At 45.0% G+C, this 26,794-nt stretch overlaps 1 protein-coding gene across 6 annotated transcripts; it reads left to right on the forward strand.

Moving 5' to 3' along the window:
- Positions 1-330: 330 nt before the first annotated feature.
- Positions 331-20,549, forward strand: LOC138802936 (distal membrane-arm assembly complex protein 2-like). 6 transcript variants are annotated; one of them, XM_069986709.1, is made up of 7 exons: positions 331-467; positions 2,569-2,750; positions 5,671-5,751; positions 6,506-6,645; positions 9,648-9,810; positions 10,474-10,668; positions 19,072-19,156. In XM_069986709.1, exons 1-6 carry the CDS (start codon positions 450-452, stop codon positions 10,637-10,639), a joined length of 750 nt encoding a protein of 249 aa, XP_069842810.1. In that variant the 5' UTR covers positions 331-449; the 3' UTR covers positions 10,640-10,668; positions 19,072-19,156. The 6 variants fall into 6 exon arrangements, with proteins under 6 accessions (XP_069842810.1, XP_069842809.1, XP_069842811.1 ...); XM_069986708.1 differs by having other exon boundaries at positions 332-467; positions 19,122-19,209; XM_069986710.1 differs by lacking the exon at positions 331-467 and adding an exon at positions 691-804 and having other exon boundaries at positions 19,122-19,209.
- The last annotated feature ends 6,245 nt before the right edge of the window (positions 20,550-26,794 follow it).

The following is a 26,794-nucleotide window of genomic DNA, read 5'->3' on the forward strand; positions in this document are numbered from 1 at the left end:
GGTAAGTGCAGGCCTCCTCCCAATGTGCCCTGGATATACCAGGCATGTCCTACATGAGCAGATCCCTTTAAGGCTTCTTTTGGGGCCTACCCTCCAGAATCCATTCATTTCATCGGCTGTAATAAACACTATTTGTAACATGTTACAGTGGACACTAGCTGGAATTCAGTAAAATCAATGCAGCGTCTTGCTGAGGTTCCCGCACCCTTCGCCTCAGTATGTACGTGGTATGTAACAGATTTACAGGACACACCATCACTAACTGCTGCCTAGCAACAACCGCAGTGAGCCACGTGACCACCGGGACCCACAGCCACTGACGCCACGCCCCCTTTTACACGCTCCATAATCTCCCTACCGAAACCGCTCACGGCCACACCCTCTGTCGATTTCTCCACCAATCAGAGGTTGTGATATAGTGAACTCTGATCACGTGGTCTGCGTTCACCATGGCGGCGCCCAGGCTGGTAGGTCAAAGGCAGAGAAATGTGTGTAATGTATGTAGCACGAGCGCAGGCTGCTGACCCCTGTGTATGTGCGCACTGTCATATGTAAGAAGCCTCGCCTGTCATGTCAGTCACTGGAGATGGCTCGCTTTTGTCAGAGCAGCAAAATTCTGCCGGTACTGGCATCCTGGCGCACGGGGTCGCGTATATTCGCCGTATTACGGTATCACTTGTTCACCATGAACACTTCCTATGTGTGTGGCAGAAATTGGAGCCGTTGCCAGTAGCAACCAATCAGTGCCACGCGTGGAGAAAATGAAAGCTGGAGTCTGATTGGCTGAAATGGGCACGTGACCAGGTGTATAAGCATTGCTCCATCTCTCATGCATTTGCTCCATGACTTAACTGAGATCACATTATAAATCTGATGTGGGATATTTATTGTTTCAGAGTAAGATGCTCTTTATAGCAACCAATCCCAGATCCCAGTTATCATCTTACAAGAGCAGTATGAAAAATTAAAGGGGTTCTCTGGCCAGGACCCCTCTTTGGGCCATGCATGAGTGGTGGGGTGGGGGAACGTCAGCACCCAGGGGAGTGGCGGAATACAGACACCAGCTCAGAAGCCAGGGAGGTAAGTATGTGTTTGGTACCAAAAATGGTCTTGGTCATACAAGCCCTTTAAAGTGAATGTACCATCAGGCTTGGGCTGAAGCACTGGAGGCGGGCAAACCCACTCCTAGTGGGAGGAAACCCTCGTCCCCCTATGACGCTGCTCCATTACATTCAATAGAGCCTTATCATAGAAGAATGGGGGTTCCCTCCCACTGGGGGTGGGTCAGCCCGCCTGCAGTGCTTCAGCCCGAGCCCGATGGTACATTCACTTTAAAGCGGAGCTGTGATTGGTGGCTATGGGCAACAGAGAGAATCTTACTATAAGCCAGTGCAAGAAATCTCCCCCTTATTGTTACTGAGCCCACTTGGTGAATGGTGTAAATAAAAAAAAAATACCAGACATGGGAATTGTGTATTTTTTTATCACATAATATATCAGAAAATGGTAAAAAAGCAATTAGAAAGTCACATTTACCCCAAATTGGTACTGATTAGAGATGAGCGAACCAGGTTCGGGTTCAAGTCCATCCGAACCCGAACGTTCGGCATTTGATTAGCTGGGGCTGCTGAACTTGGATAAAGCTCTAAGGTTGTCTGGAAAACATGGACACAGCCAATGACTATATCCATGTTTTCCACATAGCCTTAGGGCTTAATCCAACTTCAGCAGCCACCGCTAATCAAATGCCGAAAGTTCAGGTGGACTCAAGCATGCTCCAGGTTCGCTCATCTCTAGTACTGATAAAAACGACAGATTACGGCACAAAAAATGAGCCCTCAGCACTCATCTCTAATGGAGATCCATATGTGAGCACGCTCAGGTTTGTCCAAGCGTTCGGTGTTAGACTCCTGATGCCTGGAGAAGTTGGACGCAGCCCCAAGGCCGCCAGGAAAACTCAGATATGGCCTATAGCTGTATGCATGGTTTCTAGGACTCCCAGCAGGCATTGGGAGTCAAATCAGAATGTTTGGACGCACCCAAGTGTGCTCAAGGTTTGTTCATCTCTAATCTCCATACAAAGTTATAGAGGTCAGATTGTTGTTTTTTTTTTTTTTTTTAAGTGGTAAGACATAACGTAAGCTATATAAATTATTGAACGTTGTAATCACCCTGAGCCGTAGAATAACGGTAAATGTCACTTTTATCATAAAGTGAAAACAGAACTCTACCCTATGAATGATGAGGATGTTGGTCTTGTTGGGGCCAGAATTATAATTTTAAAGGGATTGTCTGGGATAATATAATAATTGGGGATCCTGCTGCGGGGACATGTGTGCAATGTATACTTACCTGTCCCCCTCCACTGCAGCTGCTGGGTCCCGGGCCGTCTGTTTTCTGCAGCTGTCAGTGTTTTTTTATCACTCTGTGACGTTCCGAACCCTCCTGAAAAGAACGGTCAGCATAGACTCTATACTGTATAAGTATCACTGACATATCCCCGGCAGGATGACCATTATAATATTATCCCGGACAACCCCTTTAAGTTTTCCTTCCTTCTTGTCTTAGATGCAGAGTGTCAGAGTGCTGCCCGCCATCCGTCATGGGATCCTTCGTTACAGTTCCTCCACCTCATCTTCTGAAACCAAGGATAAGGTCCTGCAATACTTTATGAATAACGTACCTGCCGTCCAGAATCTGATGAATTGGAAGAACAGCTTCAAAGTCTGGAGATTGAAAAATAAGAATGAGTATGTGTCCTGTGTTAAAGGTGGTGTCAAGATTAGATAAACAGCTACTTTCTTGCAAAAACAGCACCCACAGTCCTCAGGTTGTGTGTGGTTACAATTACAATTCAGCTTTAGTCACATCATTGGAACTGAGCTGTATAACCACACCAGGACAAGAGTGGTGCTGTTTTTGGAACAAAAATGGCAATGTTTTTCTATGCCTGGAAAGCCCCATTTAACCCCTTAAAGGGAACCTGTCACCCCCCGTGCCGTGGTGACAGGTTCCCGACCCCCCGTTAGAGCCCCCTATACTCACCTAATCCCGCCGGGTCCCGCTTCTGGAGGTGGTCGGGTGATGAAGATCTCAGCTGCTGCAGCCCGGCGCGCGTGCTGAGAGAGGAGTCCAACGCTCATAGAGAATGACGGAGCGCTGGACTCTCCTGTCATTCTCTATGGGTGTTGGACTCATCTCTCAGCGCGCGCGCCGGGCCTGCAGCGGCTGAGATCTTCATCACCCGACCACCTCCAGAAGCGGGATTAGGTGAGTATAGGGGGCTCTAACGGGGGGTCGGGAGCCTGTCACCCCGGCACGGGGGGGGGTGACAGGTTCCCTTTAAGGACCGGGCTTATTTTAATTTTTGCGTTTTCGTTTTTTCCTCCTCGTGTTAAAAAGCCCATAGCGCTTGAATTTTTTCACCTACAGACCCACATGAGCCCTTATATTTTGCGCCACTAATTTTACTTTAAAATGACAGACATAATTTTTCAATAAATTGTGCTGTGAAACCAGACAAAAATTATATGCACAGTGAAATTGAAATTTTTTTTCATTTTGGGAGGTTTCGTCTTTACACCATTCACCCTATGGTTAAACTAACATGTTGTATATGTTCTTCAAGTCGGTACGATTACAACGATATGTAACATAAATAACTTTTATCTGATGGCTTTTAAATATTTAAAATCTTAAAAAAAAAATTAAATATGTTTAAAATTGCCTTATAACGCTTTTATTCTTTGGTCTATGGGGCTGTGTGAGGTGTCATTTTTTGCGCCATAATCTGTATTTTCTGTGGGTACCTTGACTGCGCATATGTGGCTTTTTGATCCCTTTTTATTACAATTTTTCTGGATTTGATATGACAAAAGATGTGCAATTTTGCACTTTGGTGGGTTTTTGCGCTTCAGCCGTTTACCATGCAAGATCAGGAATCTGATAACTTAATAATTCGGGTGATTATGCACGCGGGGATACCAAACATGTTTGTTTATTTTTATTTATAAAATGGGAAAAGGGGGGTAATTCAAACTTTTATTAGGGGAGGGGATTTTTTATTAACACTGTAACTTTTAGTCCCCCTAAGGGACTTTTAGTATTACTGCAGTGATCTCCCATAGAGATCACTGCAGTATACTTAATACAGCAATGATCGATCAGATCATTGCTGTATTACTCTGATCTGCAGCAGACAAGATAGATGGATTGCCTAGCCGGGATCAGCGTCAATGCGAATCTTAGTCCCGAATCGGTAAGGAGAAGGGATCTCCCCTCCGCGATCGCATCGCGAGATCCCCCCCACTAGACAGGGGGAAACAATACATTTAAATGCAGCTGACAGTTTTGACAGCTGCATTTAAATGTATAATTAGCAGGCGCGTCAATCGGACCACGCCCGCTAATAGCTGCAGTCCCGGGCTACACATAGCACCCGGGATCGCGGCGGTTCTGAGCAGGGTCGCTGTGCGACCCCTCTCTGAACGCCCGCACCCGCATTAGGATGTACAATTACGTGCTGATGCAGGAAGAAGTTAAGAAAACCTGTCAGCTGTATTTACTGCTAAGAGCTGCAGTCATACTTGTTAGGATATAAAAGCAATCAGTGCCTTCCCTGGAGCTAATAATGGCTTCCAAACTTCAGCCAAGTATCAGCCCACTCTCCAGCCCCTCCTTGACTGAAGATGGTGGCTCTGTACCTCAATCAAGGAGGGTGTGGAAGGTGAGCGACGAGGCATGGCAGAGTGTGACACTTGAGTAACTTGGCCCCACCTCCTTGACACTAGTCTGAGAAATAAAAAGGTAGTTTTATGCATTGAACATTTAACATTTCTGAATTTATAAGGAGAACTTAAAGGGGTTGGCCACTTAATAGTAAAATAGTTCTGTGTATAGTATTAGTAAGTGTACTCAATTTACTTACTGACAGCAACTCCCTGTTTACCTCATAGAGCTGAAATCAGATTCCCCTCCTCCAGGCTGGGCTGCCCTGCTCTGTGGTGAGTCTGTTTATAAGATGGCCGACATGGAGGAGGATGTGACCATGCCCCACCACTAGAGATGAGCGAACCTGGAGCATGCTCGAGTGGATCTGAACCCGAACTTTCGGCATTTGATTAGCGGTGGCTGCTGAAGTTGGATAAAGCCCTAAGGCTATGTGGAAATCATGGATATAGGCATTGGCTGTAAGCATGTTTTCCAGACAACCTTAGAGCTTTATCCAAGTTCAGCAGCCCCAGCTAATCAAATACTTAACGTTCAGGTTCGGATCGACTCGAACCCGAACCTGGTTCGCTCATCTCTACCCACCACCAATGTCCTCTATAGGCATATACAGGCTCAGTGGTGCACACTGGGGGCGTAGCATGATCACATGCTCCTCCATGTCGGCCATCTTATGGACAGAATGACCACAGAGCAGGACAGCACAGCCTGGAGGAGGGGAGTCTGATTTTAGCTCTATGAGGTACACAGGGAGCTGCTGTCCAGTAAATGCAGGGGGTACACTTACTAATACTGTACACTGAACAGTTTTACTATAAAGTTGCCAATCCCTCTAATTAGTGTTACTAGCTAGCAGTATGGCTACCTAAGTCATCAATATGGAAATGTAATGATTTTTGCATTGAATCACTATATTGACTCTGTGTTTCCCCTTTGTTTTAGGCGATTTTACTACACAGAAGCTTTGTATGGAAAATATGCTGCTGCCGCTCACTACACACTAGAGCACAACGGAGGAGTGAGGTATGACCCTGTGCCTGCTGAAATCCCCTGTATCACAAGACAATAAGTGATTTTCATCCATGGTTGGGGAATAACCAAAGCTGTGTTCACATCACTTTATACCTCATACATCCGAGGTTCACGCCAGGAAGGTTGCAACATATCCCGCTGTACAAGCATACAATGGGATATGTAACCCACACCGTCCCCTCTTCCTCCTTAGATGCCTTATACCCTCCTTGTACTTTAAAGTGTCACTGTCTTTAAATTTTTTTTTGCAGAAATCAATAGTACTGGCAATTTTAAGAAACTTTGTATTTGGGTTTATTAGCCGAAAAATGCATTTTTATCATGAAAAAGCAGTTTGAAGCTCTCCCCCCTGTCTTCATGATTTTTTATGGAGAGGGGAGGGTGGAGGGAGATGAGGCACCAAAACAGGACAACAAAGAGTTAATTTACAGCTACATCACCAGGCTACCTCCTCTGAGGTAAGCACTGACCTCTCTGACCTCTGAATAGCGGCTTTCACACAGTTCCCACTGTGTAATCGTTTGTTCTCTGCTGCTGACTAATCTCCCTCCTCTTCTGGTCACATAAAGCCAAGTCACAACTTTTATAGTTTTCACTTACTACCCCGCTTTCTCAGATCCCTGACCTGATGCCATGTTAGGGAGAAAAAAGGGAGTGGGGATATAAGTAGGTTTTCAGCAGTCTGAAAAGGCTGGATGACAATGTCTCTTCCATCACACTCCGCATCACCAGTTCTTTTCTTCAGGTTCAAAGGTCACACTGAGTGGTTTCGGCCAAATGAGAAGGGACACTACACCTGGGACTTCCTGGAGCACAAGAATGATCCTATAGAATGTGTGGACTTGAGCGGAAGCATGGTGACCTACATGGGCTTGAGCAACTTAGGTGAGTGGACAAACTGACCAGAAACTATTCCCTAATGCTTCTTTGTGTGTCACTGTCGATTACATTTTTTTTGCAGAAATCAATAGTACAGGCGATTTTAAGAAACTTTGTATTTGGGTTTATTAGCCGAAAAATAAATTTTTATCATGAAAAAAACAGTTTGAAGCTCTCCCCCCTGTCTTCATGGTTCTCTATGGAGAGGGGAGGGGTGGAGGGAGATGAGGCACCAAAAAAAGGACAACAAAGAGTTAATTTACAACTACATGACCAGGGTATCTCCTCTGAAGTTAGCACTGACCTCTCTGATCACTGAATACCGGCTTTCACACTGCTTCCACTGTGTAATCCTTTGTTCTCTGATCTCTGCTGCCAACTAATCTCCCTCCTCCCCCCTCCCCTCTCCATAGAACAGACAGGACCCGACTGATGTAAAAGAGTCGAGATTTCCTGATAATGAGCAGTGAATGAGAGAGAGGAGAGGAGTGGGGACCTGGGGAAAGTCTCTTTTAATGCAGATAATGGCATATTTGCCTAATAAACCCAATTACAACATTTCTTAAAATCACCGGTACTATTAATTTCTACAAAAAACACGACAGTGACACTTTAAGATGTCGTAAGAATATACAGCATACAGGGGAACAGGACAGCAGCGCTTGATCAGAATAGCCCCTGCAGTGCAATACGAACATTGGTGACAACAGAGGGGGCCCTTAGGCCGTGATGCTACAGTGTGTGAAGACGCTGACCAGCATGGAAAACTCCTGGTGTCACGTATCATTATGATGCTGGGAGCTCGAAAAATATTCATATCTTCCCGCTACAGTAGTGACACAGCCGCACGACTGTGTCATTACAGTAGCGGGAAGATTTGAATCCCTGATCTACGGCACGTGTGCTTGCTGCCATACTGCTGGCACTCAACGGAAGTTGAATGTTAGCTAAAATATTATATATTTGTTTTAATAGTTATAATACAAAGTAATAAAACTTTATTAAAGTAATGTATTAGCAAAATATTTATTCTGAGTCTCCGGAGTACCCCTTTAATAATTATATAATAAAAGGTGCTGCGGCTTTCTAATATACCTTTATTTCTATTATACCTTTAATCCATCATAATTTTGGAGAGCTTTTCTTGTTGTAACATTCAGAGTTATATTATTCCCCAGTTAGGTCTACTTACATAAATCTTTATCGTATAAGAAGATAATTTTTCATCTGATTCACCCTAAAATGATCTCTGTTTGCTGTCATTGAATGAAAACGTTGTTGTGTACAGAGGTCAGCAGCCGGTCCTGGTCATGTGAACTCCCGCACCAAATGTTGGTGTGAACAGTTGACACTGGTGAAGGTCTTAGATCATTATTCAGAATCAAACGTCTTCATGAAGGAATAAAACCCATTGATCTATTGTAACCAAAGAGTAATTCAGCTGACAGTGTGCTTAGCATGTTGTCAGATTCCTAGTAATAGAAATTTCTGTGCATTGTCAGTGTGGTGTGAGCTGTGACTTGTGGTGTTATACTTCTCCATTGTTATCTTCTCATACGTATCTATGAAGTGTCAGGAGATCATTTGCACTGTATTTCTTCCTTAAAGTGACACTCTCACCCCCTTTTTGCATTATGACTTCTCTACGCAGGTGTAAAGAGTAAATTTAGCAGTTTTTATACCTTTTTTTTATATCATACGTCCTGGTGCTTGTTCCAGTAAAAAGTCATCTTTTATCAATTGCAGATTGCGCTAAGTGGGCGGGGCTCCACAGTCTGAAGCACTGCTCAGCCCCGCCCACACAGCCACCGTACACCCTGCTGCCATGACGTCATCTGCGCATAGGCCCCGCCCCTCAACGGCCATTGGTATGGGCTGACCTAGAGGGGGTAGGGCCTAGACCTTTGGGCTGACCTGTGGGGTCTATGTGCCGTTGCGGCCGATAATCGCTCGGTGTAATAGAAGGCAACCATCAGTCGACATGAAAGGTGTTGGCTGTTCATTGCAGTCTTTTGTCTTTCAACATGCTGAAAGACAAACGACTCACATAGCAGCGATTTGCTGCCATCGCTCCGTGGAAAAGGAGCAGTGGCAGCAGACCACCGCTATCCTCTATGGGCTGCCTGGACGATCTAGCGATCACCCGGGCAGCCCCTCTGCAGCCTCCCCTGCAGTTACTCGCTCACAGCCGTCGAGTGTAATAGCGGCAGCAGCAAGCGGGGAACGAGCAAATGAGCGCTGACAGTGTGATAGGGGCTTTAGGGTGGGTTCACACTACAGAATCAGGGCGGATCACCCGCCATGGATTCTGCTGCTTGCCCGTGCCCGGGTGCATCTCCGCCTGTGCCATAGACTCCATTCCACGATCGGGCTGATTCCGCCGTTCGCCCAAAGAATTAACATGCCAATTCTTTGAGCGGACGGCAGATCTGCCCAACCAAAGAATGAAGTCTATGGCACGGGCGGAGATGTGCACAGGGGCGAGCGACAGGTGATCCGCCCGGATTCCTCAGTGTGATCGCAGTATGAAATCCGAGTACAATATGTACAGTATGTGTGTATGTACCTTCAAGCTGGATCTGAATAAAAAAATGGAGACACCTTTTACATATTCTGGAATTACACATGGCCAAGCCCAGCAATTAAAACCCAGTCTATGATCAAACAGTCTATGTTCTCCAAGTCTTTGTCTAACAGCCCTATTCCACCAACAGATCTGACGACAGATTATCTGCCAAAGATTTGTAGCCAAAGCCAGGAGTGGATGTGAAAAGAGGAGAAATCCAGTCTCTCCTTTATGACCTGTTCTCTGATTATAGTCTGTTCCTGGGTTTGGCTTCAAATCTTTGGCAGATAATCTGTTGTCAGATCTGTTGGTGGAATAGGGCCTTAATGCCTTTTGTGGTTTCACATACCTTTGTAGACCGAATAGAAATGGGAGGGGTGTATACCTCCTATTATTCAGTTGTGTGTAGATCCTCTAAGATCTCTTTTTTTCCGCTGCACAGAGGGACTGCAGGAGTTGCGGGAGCTGAACCTCAGCGGCTGCCATTACTTAGATGACTGGGCACTAAGTCGACTGCATGTATTTAAGGATTCCTTAGAAGTCCTGTCGTTGGCCGGATGCCGTCAAGTGACAGAACGAGGGTTGGCCACACTCCACCATTTACAGTAAGTGCTCTCCCCTCCTTTCCTGTCATTCGTTTTGATGAGAGCAATGATGCCCCGCTTATTATCTTTGTGTTGAACAAGGAATTGCTGAACGCATTATTTTAGAAGTTTAAAAAAATCTTTGTTTGTCACCCACACACACATCTTCCTTTGTAATAGGGGATATGCGGCTGCTGAATGATGAATGTAATGGACAACATGAATGAGCCAGCAGTCGTCTGTGTGGTCCTGCCTGCACAGTGACTGTTCAGGGAGATTGGTTGTCCTGTGAGAGCAGTCAGCCAGTCTAATAAGGCCTTAAAGTGTCCCTGCCATTACAAGAAGCTTCTGACATGTTCTAGCCACATGTCAGAAGTTTGTATCAGTGGGGGTCTGGGTGATGAGATCCCCGGCGATTGCTATAAACGATTAGCAGCACACGCTCTGACCCTTCACCAATGCTTTGCTAAGGATCCTCATTTAGCTATTATTTTCCCTGTGGTAGTGTCACTGTGTGATGGGTTGCTGCTGGGTTCCCCCTCAGATAGCACCTAATCACTGGTGGTCCCAGCAATGAGACACTCTGTGATCAGCTTACTAGATTACGAATTGCCTGATACAGACACCCTCCTTTAACTGTAATCTTCAGTTTATGACTATTGTTACCTGCTGTGTTTTCCTCAGGAATCTGAAGCGTCTGGATCTGTCTGACCTGCCTGCTGCCAACCATAAGGGGCTAGTATTGATCCTCCTGGAGGAGTTGCTGCCAGCATGTAACATTGTGGGGATTGAGTACACAGATGGGCTGCATACAGAGGACATTGTGGCCAGATCAGAGAGCATCAAATAAGCCGAGTCATAGGGAGCTTTGCTGCTAAGGTGAGCAGGGTTTGCACTGGGTATGTCAATGGCTGGAGTCACACAATCCAAATATAGAGGTATTTTTATGTCCATGTTATGGCTGCAAATCCCCGCCTGTCCTCAGATCTGATGGTCCTCCTCGACAGTTGTCAGTTTGGTCATCAGACCCAGGGTAAGATCAGGACTTGTAGTTGTAACATGGATGTAAAAATATGTATTAGGCTAGTGTTAACCCAGCGAAAGGCATAAAACTGTGCATACATACATGCGTGCACGACCTGTGGTATAGGTACAGCTACTTGGTTAACATATTAAAGAAATCTTAATTTATAGCTTTGTTCACCTATAGTTTCACATAGACATATTTGTACATAAGATTTGAAGAAGCATTACAAATGCATTGATTTTTTTAAAGGGTTATTTCCAACCCCCTGTTTACTTAAATATGCACTCTCATAAACTATTGACATGTCACAGGGATGCCAAAACAAGGGAGTCCAACAGCACCGGGGAACATGGTTCAATCAGGCCAGGTATGCAGATTCTGGATGCACGCTGGAAAGCTTAATATCCCGCTTGTGAGCAAGAAGGCTTAAAGAAGAAGAGTCCAACAGCATCCATAGGGTGAATTAATCCACATGTATTTAAGATGATCAGGTCCAGCATTGCTGTACTTGATCATGTAATATAAATTGGCTTTATTCACCCTATGGATGCTTCTGGACTCTTCTTCTTCATGTCACAGGGACGCGTCAAAACCACTGGTGAGAGTCTCACAGCTAAGACCTCCACCAATCAAGAGAACGAGCCAGGAGAAGCATGCGGTAGCACATTTCGCTTCCTGGCGTGCAGTGATCTCCATAAAGGCAGGTCCATTATAAGTGTATGAGGACACTGGATGATTGACAGCAGGGATGTGACGTGCACTACCACTCACTGCTCACCCTGACCTATTAAAGCTTTTGACATGGCCCTGTCACAACTTATCCGTTTGGCTTCCAGTTCCTTCTTTCTGGACATCTGCTCTAGAGAGGAGTTTGCATTGTACACTAGTCATATATGTGTGTTGCTGGCTAATTTTGTTACAATCATGAACATGACTGTCATCGCTGTGGAGAAATGTGTGAACTACACTCATTGACAAAGAAAATATTCCACCTGCAAAAAAAAACTGGGCATGCAGTTATGTCCCCTGAGATACTGTATTGGAGATTACAGGAATGGTCTGCTTCTATCTGTGCCCTATAAAAAGGTTCTTAAGGGCCCTAAGGGCTCTTTTACACAGGCTGATTGTCACTGACAAGCATTCCTAGGATCATCATTCATAAAAGGCCCGTGTAAAAGTGCCAGCAATCAGCTGATCTTTAAAGCGACTCTGTACCCACAATCTGACCCCCACAAACCACTTATACTGCTTTTAATCCAAGATCTTTCCTGGGGTCTGTTCGGCAGGTGATGCAGTTATTGTCCTAAAAAACAACTTTTAAACTTGCAGCCCTGTGTAAAACTGCCGTGGCCTAGAGTGTCTGTGTACTTCGTCCCTCCTCCCCGCCTTCCTCATCATTAGGAATGCTCCTGGCAGATTGTCTCCTATTTATCACCTGTAAGAACACTGCACTTGTGCTGGATCGTTAAGGCACCTGTGCAGTTTTCAGACAAGTGATGAAAAGAAAAAAACCTTCCCAGGGGCGTTCCTAATGGAGAAGAGGGTGGGAAGTAGGGATGGAGAGGCGGTGCAAGACCTAGGCACAGACAATCTAGGCCACGCCAATTTGACACACGACTGCAAGTTTAAAAGTATTTTTTAGGACAATAACTGCATCACCTGCCGAACGGAGCCCAGGACAGATCTTGGATTAAAAGCAGCTATCTGATGGTACAAGTGGTTAGGAGGGGGCAGATTGTGGGTACAGAGTCGCTTTAATCTCTGTCCGGCCAATAACAATGCATTTTTATCCGACATGGAGAGAGAGGAGCGGCTGCACATCACACCTATGGCTGACACTAATGCTGCTAAGCCTATTTTAAAAAACAAACTTCAGGATGTTGGAATATGACTTGATCAAGCCATATCGCCCCGTGTACCAACGTGCAAGTCTCCTGGTTCACACGGGTCCCTACGCTAACTCCACACCTTGCCACCCCCGCAAAGCGTGCACATGGAATGGCCCTGCAACCCCCATGTCACAGGACCAAACCCAAAGTGCCCCCCAAAGTCACAGCCAGCACCACCGGCGGGGAAGGCTGCCCCCAAACAACACAAGTATGGATATGTTGATACAAATATAGTTCCAGATTGCAGGGAAATATCACGTGAGTCGCAAGTGCTAAACCGTCTATCCCGCATATCAATTAACCCAAATGTAACAGGAAAAACTCAAAAAATACCAAAATATACCAGAAAACACCATTTGAGCATACTTTCCTTAACTTAGAAAAATCCTTTATTAATAAAAACATATAAATTAGAGATGTCATACATAAAAAATGATGGAAAGGTGATAACAGTGCATAAGTCCAGGGGACAGAAAACAAATATGGGTCAAAAGACTATTCAGAAAGATGTACTACATGTAAAGATAAATTATCACACTAAAAGGGTACAGGCTAATCAACAATTCAGAAAAACAGAGTCCCAGTAAGTCTATAATTGTAAGTGCTATATATATTGCTAGCTTCCTAGACACAAGTAGGATCTGTAAACATAACACATAGAATTGCCACCAGCCCAAAAAGTGATGTATCATAAACCCCTGGTACACCCCGACGCGCGTTTTGCAGATGACCACTTTATCAAGGGGCTTCTGAATTGTTGATTAGCCTGTGCCCTTTTAGTGTGATAATTTATCTTTACATGTAATACATCTTTCTGAATAGTCTTTTGACACATTTGTTTTTTGTCCCCTGGACTTATGCACTGTTATCACCTTTCCCTCATTTTTTTATGTATTACATCTCTAATTTATATGTTTTTATTAATAAAGGATTTTTCTAATTTAAGGAAAGTATGCTCAAATGGTGTTTTCTGGTATATTTTATGGTATATGGTATATTTATGGTATTTTTATGGTTGCACAATTAACCATTCCTTGTATAGGCACTGTAAGCGAGGGCCATCTCGCTGACCAGAGCTCGTTTACAGCCATACATATCGAGCTATATAAAAGGACCTTAGGGGGGGTGCCTTCAAACACATAGCCTTTGGCACAATCAAATGCATGGCCTGGCCGCACGTACGATCGCTATATTGTTAGTGGGGCCATTGTTACCGGCGTCACATCCCCTGTTTAGACAGGAAGATGTGTAGCTGATAATGATGATTTTGCCAGCCGCTCAAAAGATCAGATCAGACCACTGGCCCATCTACATTGGACGATTATGGGGTATGTGAGCGTTCCTCATTAAGTGTGTTACAGCAGTGCTTCTCAAACTGTGAGGTGCACCCTAGTTATTGGTGAGGCCCAGCTGAGGAGCCAGTTTTCACAAAAGTAACTATCATCTGCACAGTCCTTTTGCTGTTTCCAAAAATCTCAAATTTAGCAACATTATTAATTATTTTGTACTTGCTTTATTAGCATATAGAGCTTGGGAGATTGGTGAAAGGTAGCCCTAGCATTATTTTAAGCTTTTAAATGGACTTTCACCACAGATAGTGAGGCCCAGGCATCCTCTTGGTCAGTCTGGTGAGGCGCGGGCATTGCCTTGGTTTGTTGGATGACGCTCCAGTAGAATAAGCTTGAGAAGCGCTGTGTTACAGTATGATCATTTTTACAGTGCACGGTGAATGCTGTAAATGGGGGGAAAAAAATACAGATTTTTTTTTTTTTGGTTACATCACTTTGTAAAAAACTTCGCTTAAGGCCAGTTTCACACGTAATGGATCCGCAGCAGATTTCACGCTGCAAATTCTCAGTGAAATCTGCTTCGGATCCCTTGCCTGTGATTTTCAATGAGATGACATACTGGCAGCCGGAGTAACATCCCGCTGTGAGTAGGTGACAGCCCTCTTAACCCCCCTGCCTGCCAGAGCATACATTACCTTCTCCACGTTCCGGCTTGTTTGGGGGTTCCCGACTGGACGTCCTGCTTAGCCAATCAGTGTGTTGCTCCGTCGCAGCCACTGAGAGGGACGTCCAGACACTGGTAGCCCCCGAAGCAAGCCGGAGCGTGGAGCAGGTAATGTATGCTCCGACCGGCAGGGGGTTAAGGGGGCTGTCACTTACATACTCACAGCAGGATGTCATTCCCACTGCGAGTATGTCTTCCCATACACAGGCAAGGGATCCCCAGTGGATTTCGCTGTGGATCTGTTACGTGTGAAAGTGCCCAAAGGGTGCCTTCACACATGATGGATCCGGAGCGGATTTCTCTCTGCGGATCCTGCCCGCTGCGAGTATGTCTGCCCAGAGACTTTACAGGGCAGGATCCGCAGCAGATCCTTAACGTGTGAAAGCACCCTTAGGGTGCATTCACGCGTACAGGGTTTGCTGCAGATTTGCTGTGAATCTGCAACCTCAAATCTGCAGCAGATCCTGTACATGTGAACGCACCCTAAAACATGATAAAGTCTCATCTACCCCAAAATGGTAGTGATAATAAGCACACACTGCTCCATAGATAAAATAAAGGTTGCAAAAAAAAAAAAAAAAAAGCACATCTTATCCTGCACAACATAGGCCTGCATATAGCTCTGCTGGTGGAAAAATACTAAGCAAGGAGGATTAAAATGAAAAGCCTTGTCAGGAAGGGGTTAACTCTTCTTACAGCCGGCAGTGCACAGTCACACTTTTTCGAGGCGGTTGAGGTGATTTGCGGTAGAGCCCTCCTCACCACACCCTGTGCAGTAATAACAACAAACTGCAGTTTTCCCCAGAGTTTCCCTGTGAATAGACGCAGCACCTGTATAAGAGCAGAGGTCACATGACAGGAAGTTCAGGTACTAAGGATTTAGTCTGTAGCTGCCACCATGGCAACCTCAGGGAAAGTCAAATGCTAACAGTACTGCTGATCAGAAGAAGGAGAGGACATGTAAGTGTATAATTACATTATACCTCCAGGGTACAACCTATAGACTACAGGGGTAGACAGGCTTCCATTATATGTATAGGCAGAACTAGCCGAACCAATCAGAGATCAGCTTCCATTCCTTATTCTGTGCTGCTCACATGAAAGCTGCTCTCTGATTGGTTGCTATGGGTAACAAGAGCCAGTGTGCTGTTTGGGGGTATGTTCACACCATTTTTCAAGGGCAGAATACAAAATGAAGTTGCTATTGGCAACAGAGAGGTTTTTTTTTTTTTTTGGAAGAAAAACACTGCAGATTTTCTGCAAGTGATTTACAGCAGATCTGCATAGTGTGAACATATCCATACAGCAGATTTTTTTAAAATGTTTTTTAGGTTGCCTACTTGTCAGTAATCCTTGTATTTTTAGGGGCGGTTGCAAGAGAATAGAAGGACTCTTTTACATGGGTGGACCCAATGCTCATAGCTGGGTGCTAGTTTACAGTGCCTTCTCATGGCTGGAGCACTGCACGGGGTGAACCGCATGAAGGATCAATGGATTGTCCGTGTGGCCTCTTGCTGCCATTAGTCTTTGGCCGCACCATCTTCCCATAGACTGATGATTTTTGATAGGTCAAAGCAACCCGATCAGCCAACATATGACCACTTGATTAGTTGTTGGCTTATTGCTGGCCTATTACCCGGGGCGATCTGCCTGTTTGGTTAATAATTCCCCTATGTTATAGGGGTCCTAAGGCTAGCCTTACATGGGGACTTCGATTAGACAAACTTGACTGGTCAAATTCCTTTTTGTATTGTTTATATAAACCAGGGATGGGGGACTTTCGGCCCTCCAGCTGTTGCAAAACTACAATTCCCATCATGCCTGGACAGCCAAAGCTTCGCTTTGGCTGTCCAGGCATGATGGGAATTGTAGTTTTGCAACAGCTGGAGGGCCGAAGGTTCCCCACCCCTGATATAAACATTTGTGCCAGCCACATTCCAGATCATCGTGGATCTTTGTACATTCACAGATAGGGCACATCATGTCATACAAGCCATAGGCCTAAGCCTGCCGTCGGATAATCTACAGATGATAATTGGCTGAAATGGCCAAAACTAGCGTTTAGCCTACAATTATTTTAGGTGAATGAGCACCCTAACTAAAGGATCAGTCAATGTTTGTTTGTAGTCTGTTCCCATGGAAACATGCACTCTGCATACTAGCATTAGACCCTACAGATGAGCGAACCTCAAGCATGCTCGAGTCGATCCGAACTCGAATTTTCACCATTTGATTAGCGGTGGCTGCTGAAGTTGGATAAAGCCCTAAGGCTATGTGGAAAACATGGATATAGTCATTGGCTGTATCCATGTTTTCCAGACAACCTTAGAGCTTTATCCAAGTTCAGCAGCCCCAGCTAATCAAATGCCGAATGTTCGGGTTCGGATGGACTTGAGCATGCTCCAGGTTGGCTCATCCCTATTAGACACTAAATTGTAGAATCCTTAGACTGTGCGATGTGACTTTGTTTTTATTATGTATTGGGACAATAAATTGACTACAAACATAGACAAGGCCTTGACCCTTCCTCTATTCCATGCACTGTGTAACTCCCTTGTCATAGAGGTATCTCCGATACTTCCCATCCTGAGCTTCCTGGTTCATTACCAGAACAATAGATCTAAATGAATTATCATTCTCACATATACATTAGACAATTGGTGTAGCTGTCTGTCATTGTAGATGTATATGCCATTCAGAGTGTGGAAAGCAGAGTGTACCTCTTCTGGCTACAGTAATGGCGTCTATCATTGTTTACTGTCAGGACTGGTCTGGGTATCCCTGCACATTACATTCTAGAAGGGATCGCCAAGTGATCATCCTTAGCTGAATAATTTATTGCTGCTGAGAGTCTTGGGTTATTCAGAAGAATAAAGTCACTTGCGAGAGAGGAAGGAGGAGAGAAGGAGGGGGGGGGGGACTGCTGGGTCTTTGACTGTAATGAAGTCAATAGGCTGAGGCAGCGGGCAGACAGGGAGTGGTGAGGATACAAGTCACTGAACCCATGCTGGAGTTATCTGTGCCACATCTGTGTAAGGTAAGCCGTGTGCCGGTGACAACCATACCGCATTATCTTACCAGCTCCAATTCCATTAAGGCAGATTACAGAAGTCCATTTAGCTGCATTGATAGAGGGCGATAAATATTCCAGTGCATGGAGATGTAATATGCTGCAGTGTAGGATTTTACTGTGTCAGCTATGAGCCGCATCTCTCCGTCTGTACAGCTGATCTCCCTGGGAATGTGTAGTCGTCAGTGACTCCCCCGTCTAGAGGAGCTGCCGGCTCATCATCACTATGGGACACGATCATTGTGATGAATTGCAGGCTAGAACTAGAAGAGTCATGCCGCTTGTCTGCTCGGTGGTTTGTGTTAGATTGAAGTCTTCAGTAGTAAATATAAAAAGCAAAGAAATGGCCACATATTAATCTGACTTGTCATCAGGTTGGGTTTATTATCCAGTACCTGTCGCTGACATATAGTGACTTCAGCAGATCGACTTCATTCTGTCCCAATTACAGTGGATGTGTCATTGTTCAGTATCACATACTATATATATATATATGTGTTGTATATTATTATACCAGTAGTATTTTACTACCAGACTGTACAGATGTTATTGTCTTCCCCACTTGTACTCTATTCCCTGGTGCAAATACAGTTCTGACCTGTGTGAACTTTTCCTTAGGCAGAAGCTTAAAGAGAATGGTGGCTTTTAGGACCGTAGTCACTATAGTATTGGGAAAGTCCAAGCCCACGGATCTTCTGATATCTTTAACATTACAGTAATGACTTTTGGGTGGATTTTTCTTTTAAATGTAATGTGATTGGTTCATATATCATAATGATAATATTTGTATAGCGCCAACAGATTCCGCAGCGCATACATATATAACACATGGGGCATTCCTGATCGTACATGCACATTTTTGCATCTGTATTACGGACCTGGCCTGAGTGATTCTCTGGTGCTTTGAGCTGTCAGTTTAGTTTATTACAAATGAGATTTGCATCTGTAATAAAGATGCAAACACATGTACTATGCCCTCGTAAAACTGGACTGACATTCTATTGTTATTGATACAACAGGGAGTGGGGACAACCAAGGTAGATTGAAAGGGGTTATCCAGCATTAGAAAAACATGGCCACTTTCTTCCAGAGACAGCACCAGTGTTAAGTTTGGGTGCAGGTCTTGCAATTCATTTCTATTTAAGTGAATGGAGCTTGATTGCAAACCACACCAGAACTCGAGACAAGAGTGGTGCTGTCTCTGGAAGAAAGTTGCTATGTTACTGGATAACCACTTTGAGACCCTTGTATAACTTTAAATCTTTTTGTTTCTTGCTATATAGGTGGCTTGTATACATGGTGCTGGATTAATGATGATGTGCTATTTTTCCAGCCTATGAAGCGTTCAACCATGGTAAAATGCCGGAAGTTCAGCATCTCGGTCATCGCATTTCTTGCTCTCGTCGTCACCAAAATTTTCATTGACTTGACTTACTCACCTATCAATCTGTCCGAATCCTCCTCTTTCTCTCCGGAACCTGACAGGAACCCACTGATGTTGTTGGAGCCCTTACAAGATGACGAGAAGGCGTCTTTGGCAGCTCTTCATTCCTTGGCACAGAGCTTAAAAAAACTGGTACCCAATGCTGGAGCCTATTGGAATAATGAGCAACTTCAGCTGCTGGACCTGAATAGGCCATGGGCATGGATGTGCAGCAAAGCCACAGCACAGGTAAAACCTCCCGAGCCGTATTCCGACCTCTTATTGGCTTTTCTAGCTCAGGATCAATGCCGAAACCATAGAATGATCATCAATCAGCCAGACAAATGTCCACACAATAGAACTTTCCTTCTTCTGGCCATCAAGTCATCTCCACAGAACTTTGCACAGAGACAGGCAATAAGGGACACCTGGGGGACAGAGAAAGACTATGGTGGGAAGTATATAAGATTAGTCTTCCTCCTGGGCACCATGCCATTGCTTGATCTGTCTCCTCTCCTGGAGTATGAGAACAGCTGCTCTCATGACCTTCTTCAGTGGGACTTTGCAGACACCTTTTTTAACTTGACATTAAAGGACCAGCTGTTTTTGGGGTGGGCGAGGACATATTGTGCTAAGGCCACCTACATATTAAAAGGAGATGATGATGTTTTTGTCCGGACGTCCAACCTAGTACAGGTTCTGTCCATACTGAACAACCATGGACATAATTCACTGTATATGGGACATGTAGTCAAGTTAGCCAAACCTTACAGGGACCCAAAAAGCAAATACTATATCCCTACATCTTTCTATATGGGCATGTATCCACCATATGCAGGAGGAGGAGGGTATGTCTTTTCGGGATCTCTCACCCCATGGCTGTACTTGGTGTCCCATTTTGTGTTCCCATTTCCCATTGATGATGTCTACACTGGAATGTGCTTTATGGCTCTGGGGGTGAAACCAGTCGCACACCCTGGGTTTAAGACATTCAATACACAAAAGAAAGACACACTATCTAGCTGCTTGGAGAAGAACCTCATTTTAGTACACCAGAAGAGCCCTAAAGAGATGTTGAAGATGTGGGGAGGGGATCCGGAGCAGGCGGTGACGCAATGCTGATAGCGGTGCCTTATTGTACACTTACCCCCAGTATTCTTGTGCCTCAACCTGACTGCCTGTCTTGCAAAAATTGTTATGGAGTATGAAGCCTTGGCTTGGCACATGACATGAGATAAGATTTATGGGGCATGATTCAATGCAAGCTGCTTGGACTCTGTATATTCTCCTTATAGGACACAATACATTATTTATAATAAAGGTTTTATCTATTGCAAATGTTCTCTGAAAGAGCTGGATAATATTCCCTGTCTTGTACTGTCATCTTGAATTATGTCAATAGCTGCCTTTACAGGATGGGCTCTTTGGTGCTGCCACGTGGAGGAGTTTATCATCCAAAGTTACATAGTTATATAGTTAATACGGTTGAAAAAAGACACATGTCCATCAAGTTTAACCAAGGAGGGGGCAGAAATCAATAGTACAGGCGATTTTAGGAAACTTTGTAATTGGGTTTATTAGCTGAAAAATGCATTTTTATCATGAGAAAGCAGTTTAAAGCTCTCCCCCCTGTCTTCATGATTGTCTATGGAGAGGGGAGGAGGGAGATGAGGCACAAAAACAGGAAAACAAAGAGTTAATTTACAGCTACGTGGCTTTTACACAGCTCCCACTGTGTAATCCTTTGTTCTCTGCTGCGTACTAATCTCCCTCCTCCCTCCCCTCCCCATAGAACAGACAGGGGCATGTCTGGTGCAACAAGACATCATTTCCTGATAATGAGCAGTGAATGGAAAAGAGGAGGGGGGACCTGGGGAAAGTCTTTTTGAATGCAGATAATGGCATACTTGCCTAATAAACCCAATTACAAAGTTTCTTAAAATCGCCTGTACTATTGATTTCTGCAAAAAAAAAAAAAAGACAGTGACACTTTAAAGGTAACCGGTATTTCTAGATGTGCCATTATAGTTAGCTGTATATCTGCTGGTGCCCAGGTTAAGTATATCCTTAGGAGAAGGATACTTTGCTTTACACATTGTTGAAGGTGAACAAAAAATTTCTGGACACTAATTGTCCCCATACATCTTATACTTTAGTAGGTAGGTCATTGGCTATCAGTATAAGGTGTATGGAGCGCTCCCAACCATCCACTGGTAGATGATGTTGGTGGAGATAGGGGTCAAACATGATGGGAAAAAAAAATCACCATCGGACCCCTTTGTTCTAGGAGAGATAAGCTGTAACCAGAGCTCTCTGGCTGCAACTTAAAGGGGTTATCCAGCACTACAAAAACATGGCCACTTTCCCCCCTACTGTTGTCTCCAGTTCAGGTGCGGTTTGCAATTAAGCTCCATTTACTTCAATGGAACTAAGTTTCAAAACCCCACCCAATCTGGAGACAACAGTAGGGGGAAAGTGGCCATGTTTTTGTAGCGCTGGATAACCCCTTTAAACCTCCCATTAGAGACAACAGGAGTATGAGGAGGATGTGCACTGGACAGGAGAGATACCTGAAGGGTGGGCGATCATTTGGCCATCAGTTATTGAAGATGAATGGGGATTTGTAGTGAAGCTGCAATGTTGCCATGACGTGCTGTTGGTTTCAGTGGTTCCTTGTAGAAAGGAAAGTTGGAAGCTTCCTAATAAAGCTTCCCATAGAGAAACATTGAAAGTGTCTGCAGGCTGTGTTAATGCTGCCGTTTACTATAGGACGCTAATGTGAAGCCATCCCCTTGTATCACACTGACTGTAGTGGCCAATTTCTCAGAATAACTCTACATGGTAACATACAAGTATGATACAGCAAATAATGCGAGAACACAGTAAGGGTATGAAGACCTAGATTAGACCCGCATGGTTTGTGGATAAGAAACCGTGCCTATTTCTGTGTCAAAAGACCAAGCGGTGTCCACTATAAAAAAAACAAAACATTCCAATTGATGTCAATGGGATATGGAGAAAAGCACAGACCTGGTTAAAAATCTTTGACATATCATAGAGACTTTAAATGTTTTGATCGCTCAAGGTCTGAGGGTTCACCCCGCACCTGATCGCTAGATAGAATCAGGAGGAGTTCTCTTTGTCCACTTGACTCTTAGGGTGCTTACACAGTACACACACGACCGATGCGCAGCAGATTTGATGCTGTGTTCAGTTATTTACATCAAATCTGCAGCAGAAAATTCACTGCGATACGAGGTGTGTGAAGCTACCCTTAATGTTAAGGCCTTCTTACACCAAACGATTATCGGCCACACTGTTCTGGCTGATGATCGATAGCGCATGTTAAAAGACTACAATCAGGTGACATGCACGATGAAGGCTGATCTTGGTCTTTTGACATGTTGAAAGATCACGACAGACAGTCTGCTGCTAGCCACTCAGTGTAATAGGAGTGGCAGCAGACCATGGGTGCTCACCTTCTCCTCTATATCATGCTGTGTAACAGGGCCTTAAGAGCAACCGTATTAGACGGCCCAACATTTAATGTAGGTGAGCGCCGATCTGCTAGATCTGTGCTCGCTTACTGAGCCTATTACACGGCTTGATGATCATGAAGCAAGGGCTGGATATATTATTAGCAATGTTTGTGCAGCCCTTGCTTTAAAAGTGTAAAATAATGAAGTTTACTTTATACCACTATACGCTCCCTGGTGTCCTTAAAGGGGTAGTTCACCAAAATATTTTTTCTTTCAAATTAAAAAAAAAAAAGAGAAATTTAAGTCAGAGATTTGTGGAGAAGTTATGTATTCTTTCCAGTCTGACACAGTGTTTTCTACTGCCACCTCTGTCAAAGTCAGGAACTGTTCAGAGCTGTAGCAAATCCACATAGATCCTGCTCTGGACAGTTCCTGACATGGACAGAGGTGGCAGCAGAGCTCACTATCAGACTGGAGAGAATACACCACTCCTTGTATGCAGGACATACAGCAGCGGATACGTACTGAAAGACTTGAGATTTCTAAATCGAAGTAAAGTACATATTTCTGGAAAAAAGTTTTTTTTTTTTTTCTGAACTAAACAGTCTCCCGGCTCACCACAGCCAATGCTGGCACTTCTAAAGCAGTCTCTGGAGTGACAAGTCGCTTAGCCAATCACTGTCCGAGATGGGACAGTGCCATGACCTGCGATTGGCTGAGCGGCCTGTCACTGCACAGACAGTGCCAGTGGTAAAAAGCTAAAAGGACACTGGGGAGCACGGACAGGTTAATTGGTAGATTATCGCTCTGTGTAATAGTAGGGATTGTCTCCTTTAAATTCTCATTCTAGTGATTGGTTGGGGTCTGAATACCCGACCAAAACATGTCAAAAGTTTTTTTTTCTTTTTTGAAGTGTCCTTCATTGGGCAATAACAGGTTAGTTGAAGTCACTGACTGTGTGTAAATGGACAAAGCAACAAAAGTGAAGACAGTGAAGAGCAAGAGGTGGCGACTTCTGTAATGATAAGACAACACCCTGTTTACCATTATGATCCTGAAGAGGAGTAGAGATCGATAGCATTACATTCCCTTCTCTCACAGCTAATGTACTTCACCTCATAACACTGATCCCCAAGCCCTCCCTGACCAGACGGAAACACAGTGTGCTGGTGATTATTATAATAATGTAGAACTAATGGGTTAAAAGCATGACAACTCCCAGCAGTGCAGGAAGAGGCCCGGGCCCCATGGCAGGTACTAAGCCATAGATCTGATACTCCACATGACTTAATGGAGCTGACAGTCATTAAAAAGCAATTATAGGGAAATATTGTAATGATGGAGCGACAGCTGGAGACGGGTAATGGACTGAACGCTGCCATCAGAGGCGGCAATTATATACCACAGGCTAGGAGTATATTGCATTATTTAACTCTCACAACTGATCCTTCCTTGTTTGCGGATTATGGGCAATAGAGGGTTAAGTTGTTATACGCAGATGGGAATTACAGGAGGGCGAGATGCCCGAACTGCGGCAGTACTGAGCGGAGGATTATGGATCGCTGATGGGAAATTACCCAGAGATCATTAGGATGCCATCATCTAAGTGCTTAGACCTTACAGAGCTATAGCAGTACCAAACCTTTCTTCTCACCTCTCATTACTGGAAACCCCTGTCTCCTTATTATACGTACATACAAAACAAAGGCTTCTGTTTCCAATATGAGATCTCCGGTGAGGAGCTGCAGTGTCAGGGCTATAGTATGGATACATGTTATACAGCACCACAGAAATCTATAGGCCAGTGCTGTACATCTGATTTTATAGACCGACTGCACCATTGTACAAGATCAGGCTATTGTGCAGTTCAGTTCTATTAGGGTGGGTTCATACATAACGGAACTGAGAGAATCTCACACTGCCGCTGCCGTCAGTCGATTCCTGACACTGTCAGTTTCGATAGAGTATTTTTCATTCCCCTGCAAGTATGTAAAAAGCCGTCCCCCTTAACCCACCACAGCCCAGTGAATACTTTACTGGTCCATGCTCCGCAGGCCGGAGTACGGACCGGTAAAGTATTCACTGGGCTGTGGTGGGTTAAGGGGGGCGGCGTTTACATACTAGCAGCGGAGTATGTAAACCTATTAAAACTAACAGTACGGATCCACAGCGGATTTCTCGCTGCGAATTCGCAGCGAGATCGGCTGCGGGACCCTGCCCTGTACACTTGAGGGCAGACAAACTCGCAGCGGGATGCACATCTGCACATCCGCCCCGTTAACCCCCCGGCCGCCAGAGTGTATACTTCACCTGCTTCCCGCTCCTGCTTGCAGCGCATGGAAGTGCCGGGAGCCCCAAAGCAAGCCGGAGCAGGAAGCAGGTGAAGTATACAGGGCGGGCTGCAGGCATACTCAAAGCGGGATGTGCATCCCGCTGCGAGTTTGTCTACCCATAAGTGTACAGGGCAGGGATCCGCAGCGATCTCGCTGCGAATTCGCACCAAGAAATCCGCTGTGGATCCGCTACGTGGGAACGCAGCCTTAAAGAGAATCTGTCAGGTCTATACCAGGTACAGAGCTGCAGACACAGGCAGATAGATGGTAGGGAGATAAAACAAGTGATGCTTTTGTCTTTACTGATGGTCATTGCAAAGTTATAAAATTGCATTTTTCCTCAGAAGCTGAAGTGCCACATCTATCTGCTTGTAGTATTTTCATTGGAAGCTGAAGTGCCGCACCTGTGTGTAGCTCCACCTGGTAGGGATCTGACAGATTCCCTTTAAAGTGAATAGTGACAAGATGTAACAACACACACAGGACAGGTATGGGGGGGCTAAGCTAATTTTGGATAATTTGGATAATTTTTTTCATGCTGGATAACCATTTTAACCAGTTCACTACAATGAGTTTGCCTGTGGGCTCACCATTAAGTGCTTCAGTGGGAACCGGACTAAAAACTATTCTAGTGTCCTCCTGCCATATGATTTAGTGACATCTTAGCACTACCATAGGAGATCATGACGTACATAAAAAGTAAGTAACACCCTGTTCCTGCACTTAAAGGGAACCAATCACACTTACATTGGCCATAAAGCTAAGGAAACGTACTGGTAGATCAGCACACTTCCTAAACATCCCCCTGTACCCTCTGTCCCCTGTACATACAGCCCGCAAATTTAGTTTAACAGTCTCCCGCGCTCTATGCAAATGACCATCTAAGTAGTTACGGTGGGCGGGTGGCTTCTTCAAGTAGTCACTGTCCTGGGCCGGCTCAGGCGCTGTTATGTCCCTCTGGGCGTGTGTGGAAAGCGCCGCATGATGACGTAATTAGGGGGGCGGCTTTGCACGTCGGCCACGCCGACATCTTTACTAATGCGCAGTGCAGCCGGAGAAAACGCTGCTGTACTGCGCGGCATAGTACAACAGCGGCTTCACCCACTGTACTGCGCATACGCAGCCTAGTAAAGACATCGGCGTGGCCGACGTGCAATACCGCCCCCCCCCCCTAATGACGTCACCATGCGGCACTTTCCACACACGCCCAGAGGGGCGTGATAACAGCGCCAGAGCTGGTCCAGGACAGTGTCTACTTGAAGAAGCCACCCGCCCACCGTGACTACTTAGATGGTAATTTGCATAGAGCGAGGGAGGCTGTTAAACTAAATTTGCGGGCTGTATGTACAGGGGACGGAGGGTACAGGGGGATGCTTAGGAAGCGAGCTGGCTGATCTACCAGCACGTTTCCTTAGCTTTATGGCCAATTTTAGTGTGATTGGTTCCCTTTAAGCTGGGCAAATATGTACATGGCTGAACCTATGTAAAAAAAGATATAAAAGAGTCCTTGTCGTATGGAAAAACTTGTGACCCCTCACAGAGACGTGAACAGCTTTGACACGTCAAAAGGATTGATCGGTTGGGGGTCTGATGGTTCAGACCATGATAAATCAGGAGAACGAGCTAGGAGAAGTCCGGGCTGCTGTGTGTTCCTCTCTCCGTGCTGGACGGCTCCATCGACTTACATTATGCGGCCGTCCAAGTCACAAAACAGAACTGTGAGGGATTGCTTTTTTTATTCTGATGACAAGACTGCACTGAAAGACGCCAC

Source organism: Dendropsophus ebraccatus, chromosome 10 (assembly GCF_027789765.1).
Source record: "Dendropsophus ebraccatus isolate aDenEbr1 chromosome 10, aDenEbr1.pat, whole genome shotgun sequence".
Taxonomy (NCBI): Eukaryota; Metazoa; Chordata; class Amphibia; order Anura; family Hylidae; genus Dendropsophus; species Dendropsophus ebraccatus.